The sequence below is a fragment of the Rosa rugosa genome, chromosome 2 (genome assembly GCF_958449725.1).
Source record: "Rosa rugosa chromosome 2, drRosRugo1.1, whole genome shotgun sequence".
Lineage (NCBI taxonomy): Eukaryota > Viridiplantae > Streptophyta > Magnoliopsida > Rosales > Rosaceae > Rosa > Rosa rugosa.
Genome location: NC_084821.1, coordinates 2,534,623 through 2,541,373, shown reverse-complemented (window position 1 = coordinate 2,541,373; position 6,751 = coordinate 2,534,623). Strand labels below are relative to the sequence as shown.

The window sequence follows — 6,751 nt, the reverse complement described above, 5'->3', positions numbered from 1 at the left end:
AAACTTTGCGGTGCCCCACTTCCAAATGAGTGCCAAGAAGTTGATGAATTGATGAAGATACAAACAGCCAAGATGTGGACAATGGTGAGCAGATTCCATGGTTTCATTTCTCCGTTGTACCCGGATTCATCATAGAATTTTATGGAGTTTGTGGTCCTTCAGTGTTTTAGAAGAAATACAGATGCACGTTTGGTAGACAATTTACAATATAGGCTCTATGTGATGATAAGAATGTGTTTAGTTAGAGTTGAGAGAAGGCTTTGGTAGTTTATCGTTTCCATGGTTCTGTTTTTGTGATGACATTTATGTGGGAGAGAATGCTTTTAAGTTCGTTTTCATATTTAATTTCTGTCATCATGAATCTTCAAGAAACGGTTCTTTTAAGTAGGATGAAACCAGGAAAACAGAAAAGGCATATTTAAACGGTTAAACTTTGGTACTCCAAGCAATTTTTTTTTTTTGGATAGATCCAAGCATCTTTTCTTTTTGTGAAAAGGCTTGTGAAAAATGAAGGATCAATTTATGTATCAATCTTCATGCTACCAGAAGATTAGAGTACCAAAAGGGTATAGCCTACCACGAACGCCGACTCCTTCGCCCACCGAAAATCGAGCTACCAGAAGCCAACAGCGAGACTCTACTCGAGGTGGAGAGACTAGAGAGACTTCCGCGTCCCTAATCCGCTGCCATCGCTAGTCTCCAATTATGCCAAATCGATTATGTTTTGTCTTTCTTGCTAATGCAAGTATATAAATATTATATTAATTCAAAATTTGTATTTAAAATTACAAATAACACTAAAGTTTGGGATGACAGACAAGTTGTCTATGGAATTCAAATTAGACGAGCAAAGCGTCTAATCCCAGAATGAAAAAGTTGACTGAAGCAGTACCAATTACCAAACCTAATCCAAAAGACTTCCACTTCCAATCTTCAACAGTGGATGACTAATGGCTGTACAATCTAGCATAAATACAGACCTCTGAGCAATCTATATTTATGAACTAAATCTAATATCACCCCATGGCTAATGGCTTCCTTGTCCTCCTTTTCATATTCTCTACTTTTTCCACAAACATTCATGCATGCAACCAACCTGAACGCAGCTCTCTTCAGACCTTCGCCCTCACTTTGTCTGCTTCAACTCCTCTAAATTGGACTTCCGGTGATTGCTGCGGTTGGGAGGGCATCACTTGTAATCCAGGTGGTTCGGTCACTCATTTGAGCTTACCCTCTAAAGGCCTCAAACTCAAAGGAGGTAATTTTCCTTCTTCATCACTTGAAAATCTCACACATCTCACCCACCTCAACCTCTCCCATAATTCACTTTATGGTTTGATAGAGTCAAGTAGTGGCTTCTTCTTGTCCTTGAGTCATCTTGAGGTCCTTGATTTGAGCTATAACCTTCTCTCCGGAGAGCTACCCTTGTCCCTACCTTTCAGATATATCAGAGTAGTGGATTTATCCAACAACAGAATTAAAGGCACAATTCAATCTTCATTCCTCCAGCATGCCTGGAATTTGAGCAGTTTAAATGTCAGCAACAATCACTTGACAGGCCAAATCCCATCCTCCCTCTGTCTTCATTCCTCTTCGGTTAGACTCTTGGATTTCTCTTTCAATGGATTCAGTGGAATCTTTCCTCCTGGACTACTGAACTGCTCCAAGCTTGAGGTCCTACGTGCCGGTTTCAATTATCTTTCAGGGCCCCTTCCTAGTGACATTTACCATGTTCCAACACTTCAAGAAATCTCATTACCTTCTAATAATCTTTTTGGACCCATTAGTAACAGCATTGTCAATCTCACCAACCTCAGAGTTCTAGAGCTCTACTTCAATAAGCTGACAGGGTTGCTTCCTCTCAATGTTGGGAAGCTCACCATATTGACGCACTTAGTCCTTCATTCCAACAATCTACAAGGTTCTCTGCCACCATCTTTGATGAATTGCACAACCCTTATAGAGCTGAATCTGGGATACAACCAATTGGGAGGAGATATCTCCAAGCTTAATTTCTCCAGACTTACTCAACTTAGTAAACTTGACCTTGTGGACAATCATTTCACTGGTACCTTGCCAATAAGCCTTTACTCATGCAAGTCTCTTGGAGCAATTCGACTGAGTGAGAATGATATAGAAGGAGAAATAAAACCCGAGATTTTATCACTGAAATCCCTGTCTTTCCTCTCCCTTACTCAATATAGACTGACCAATGTCACAGGTGCAATGCAGATACTGATGAGTAGCAAAAGTCTCACGGTACTCATTTTGTCACATAACTTTATAGGTGAAGAAATGCCAGATGGAGATGGATTAATGATTGATTCTGCATTCCAAAACCTTAGGGTTTTGGGTTTACCCGATTGCCAACTTACAGGTCAAATACCATTATGGCTGTCAAAGCTGAAGAAACTTGAAGGCCTGGATCTGGCTTCTAATAGAATCACTGGCAGAATTCCTAGTTGGTTAGGGGCTCTTCCAAATTTGTTTGTTATAAGGTTGACTAATAACTCACTGTCAGGTGGATTTCCAAAGGAGCTTTGCAATTTACAAGCATTGGTATCACCACAAAAGGCTGCAACTCAAACAGTCCATGGTTCTCTCGAACTACCCATCTACACCCAACGCACTAATGCGTCTGTGACTGAATTGCAGTACAAGTATCTGTCCAGTTTTCCAAGAGCAATATACATCAGGAACAATAGTCTAAGTGGAAGGATACCTACTCAGATTGGTCAGTTGCAACTTCTTCAGGAACTTGATCTTAGCCTCAACAACTTGCTTGGCGGCATTCCAAACCAGATATCAAACCTCACAAACTTGGAGAGATTAGACCTCTCAAGAAACCAATTATCAGGGAAAATCCCAGCTTCACTATCTAGTCTTCATTTTTTGTCATCATTTACAGTTGCATACAATAATCTCCAAGGACAAATACCATCAAGCACCCAGCTCCAGGGCTTCAGCGCCACTGCATTTGAGGGGAACCCGGGACTTTGTGGAGCACCACTTCCAAATAATTGCCAACAGATGAATATAAGTGGGATAAATAATAGAACTGAAGATGTCCACAATGGTATTGAACTTCCATGGTTGCATATTTCTGTCGCTCTTGGTTTCATTACAGGATTCTGGGCAGTTTGTGGACCTCTGGTGCTGAGCAGGTCATGGAGATGTGCATATTTCCAGTTTCTGTACAAGATAAAAGATAAGTTCAAAAAATGGTAGTATATGGCAGAATGTAGAGAAGGCTTAAAATTAGTCGAAGCTTTTCATTTTAAATTTTATAAAAGCTTTGTAAACCACTGATGCTGCTACACAACTTAATTCGTTCGCAGAAGAAAGCAAAATAACTGAGTAGCTAGAACAGGCAGGTCAAGTAATTGAAGGTATCTGCTGGTGATCACAATTCACAAGTAGAGTGTATAACAAAGCTTTTCTGGTTTATAATTAAATAATTGAATGCTTGGTGTTGAGTTCATCAACATATTTTCACTTCTACTGAAAAAAATCAATGTATTGTGAATTTTTTTTTTTTTTTGAAGAATGGCTATGTAACAGCGCTTCTGCATTCGTGGGGAATCCAAAACTCATAGTACCAAGCTTTTTCATGATCATATAAAATGTTCATAAAATGCTGTAGCTTTTACATTAACCATATACGGATCCTGATATAAGATATTTATACACAACCCTGTTAGCAATCTTATTCTGCAACTGACTAAAACAGGCCCCAAGTATTTCAAAGATTATGCAAGTGAATACAAGTAGTCAGTGCCATTATCTTTTATGCATTCTGTTCTCAAGTTTAATTTCTCAGTTTAAGCCATTGTTTGTTTCCCATCAAGTAGAAAATTAAAGATTCAAACCAAATTAACAAAGATTAATAAAAAATGAGAATAACAGCCATGCAAAGCAATCAAATTACTCACATGAGGTAGGTAGGACGAGCTCGATCAGCAGATGTAGGAGATATACAAGCAGTATCCCAGAAATCCAATAAGACCCATCTCCATTTTATATAAAACCCAGATAATTAAGAATAGAGCTTTATGAGTTTGAAAAGTTCTAATCTTTGCTCTTTTTTTTTTTTTTTTTTTTAAAGAAATGGTGTTGTAAGGAAAGCACTCTGGTTCAATTGGGTCTTGGAGCAAAAGCACCATTGTTGCAGCGGATCTATTTCCGGGTCAAGATTCAAGAAGATGACATGTCGGGGCAAAATTCTTTTTCAACCCGGCCCGAAGGAGAAACTCTCAAGTGATGGCCCAATACATGGTGGTGCAGCTGCGCACTATTTTCTACTGTTTAGTGGGCCCGATTGACATACGTGCTGCAACGCTATTAGACATTCAGATCAGCAACATCTAAAGCTGGGCACGGGCCGGGTCTTACCAAAATAAGCTCGACCTTTATTTCTTCAACCTCTCTTCTGTACCTGCAAATCAGACTCACAGCCAAACTTAGTTTCAACTTCTTTGGAGAGATGGTAACCTTATCCTCAACCCTAGACAGCCATTTACCAGTCACAGTTTTCACCATAGTGTTTGCATCCTCTAAATCCCTGATAGTTGTTAAACCTTAATTTACATAGATATGCATTTATCTAAATATTGAATTTAACTTGTTTTTGAGTCTATTTTAGCTTTCACTAAATCATTTTCTTATTTATTTAGGAATATTGCAAGAGTGAAGAAAACATCAATTTTGGGCTTTGAAGTGGAGAATTGGAGCTAGGAAGAATGACAGTCAAATGTAGAGCAAAATGTTAAATTTCAAATTCCAGCGAACCACCACTCATAGTGATGCCATGTATTTTCCGGCCATATTCATGGAGGAGCAAGGAAGATGAGTACCATAGCATCTATTCCATTACATCCATTCACCATCATTTTATCTTAACCAAATTCCAAACATTTTGGTTCCAATTCAACCAAACACTCCCTATTACCCAAAAGTCCACAATCATCATCACTTCAATATCTATCATGTTTTAAGCTTAATCACTATCTCTCACTCATAGGAATGGGCAAATGGGGGCGGGGACGGGGACGGGGTACCCACGAGTTTTCCCCGCATTTTTCAAGCGGGGGCGGGGATGGGGTTCCCCTATCACATGTGCAGGTGCGGGGGCGGGGTGGCATATTTCCCCCGCAGGGGTGCGGGGGCGGGGTTTCCCATTTCCCAGAAGGGGTCCCCATTATTAACTTGTAGACCACAACTCATATAGACCACAATTATCTTGAACTCCCCATCTTCATCATGAATAGTACAAAAGCTAGACAGCAAAGTTATCTGTCTAAGAACTTGCCACGAGTAATAGTCTTATGGAACAATAGAATTAATGGCATTATACCTAGTGAGATTGGCCAATTGTAGCTTCTCCATGCTTTGGATCTCAGTGTTAACAATTTTTCCAGCAACATTCCTCACCAAATTTCCAACCTTGAAAACTTGGAGACATTAGATCTCTCCGTGATTCATTTATCAGCTAGAATCCCAGAATCATTGGCAACTCTTAACTTGTCATTTTTCAATGTTTCATACAATAAGCTAGAATGTCCAATACCAACAAGCACTTGTTGGGATTTTGACCCCACGAATGAACCGAGATTCAGGAATAGACACACCCTGAAATAACACACAATAAAGCAGAATAAACAAACAAGGATGAAAAATAGTTGACATGAGATTTAACGTGGTTTGGCAAATTTCCTGCCTACAATCCACCCAAGATATTTGCTCTCACTATGAGAATAAAACTAGTACAAGATACATGAGTTAAATCTCATTACCCAAATCCCAAAACCCTTGTGCACCCTTATTCATAGAATACCCAAGAACACATTATCTCACCTAGGAGAATTTCTCTCTTTGCACTTTTCTCTCTCACTCTCGTGCACAACCCACAAGCTATTTCTATTGCTTGTCTGATGCTTACTTGCATGTTTCAATATATTAACCTTGCTACATATATATAGGCATACCAAGAGCAAGGGTGGCAAGCTTCTTGTCTTGTGAATAACGTGGAGCAGCAAACAAAGGCTAAGCAAGTCTTCATTCAACATGTTACCACCATTAATAGCCTACAACAATTAATACATTCACATACCTATTTCACCTTGCCAATTTACCCACATATGCACTACTTGAAACATGGAACAATGTTTTCCACACCAACTATGTCAATTGTCAAACATAGTTGCCACATTAATATATACTTGTGGGTCGTTACTCTTTTTGCATGAGAATGAACACCAATCTCAACATCCACCCTGGTGAGAATTCCATGCAAAACCTGCACCATCAACAGAAACTCATTGGCCTTCACATAGACTAGCTACACACCCTGAATCAATCAAATTTGATCCACCTTGATTCAGCACTTTGGCCAACCATGTGTAATTGCATTAAACTAACTTTACTAGTTAACTTCAAGGAAGGGTCTCGATGCACCCTCTCTTCCAGCAGGATTAAACCTTTCACCATTGTTTGTATCCTAGAAATCTGTTAGCGCTCCTTGTTTTCAACAATCCATCAAGTTCGGAAGTATCGTCCTTCCTACCAGACAACATAAACCACCACACTTCTTTCCTTTCACCAGGACCATATAATCACGTGTGATTTCCATGACTCCACCTGCAATTGAATACTTGCATCCCATGGAGTCCATCTGACCAAGCGATATTAGATTCCTCTATATTTCTGGTATATATGCAACATCGTATAAACTGCGAAGCACTCCATCATACAT

The 6,751-nt window shown here is 39.5% G+C and overlaps 1 protein-coding gene across 1 annotated transcript; it reads left to right on the top strand.

The window, feature by feature from the left end:
• The first annotated feature begins 797 nt into the window (after nt 1-797).
• LOC133732377 (receptor-like protein 2) lies at nt 798-3,479 on the top strand. Its single transcript, XM_062159916.1, has one exon. It carries the CDS (start codon nt 1,024-1,026, stop codon nt 3,226-3,228), a length of 2,205 nt encoding a protein of 734 aa, XP_062015900.1. The 5' UTR covers nt 798-1,023; the 3' UTR covers nt 3,229-3,479.
• The last annotated feature ends 3,272 nt before the right edge of the window (nt 3,480-6,751 follow it).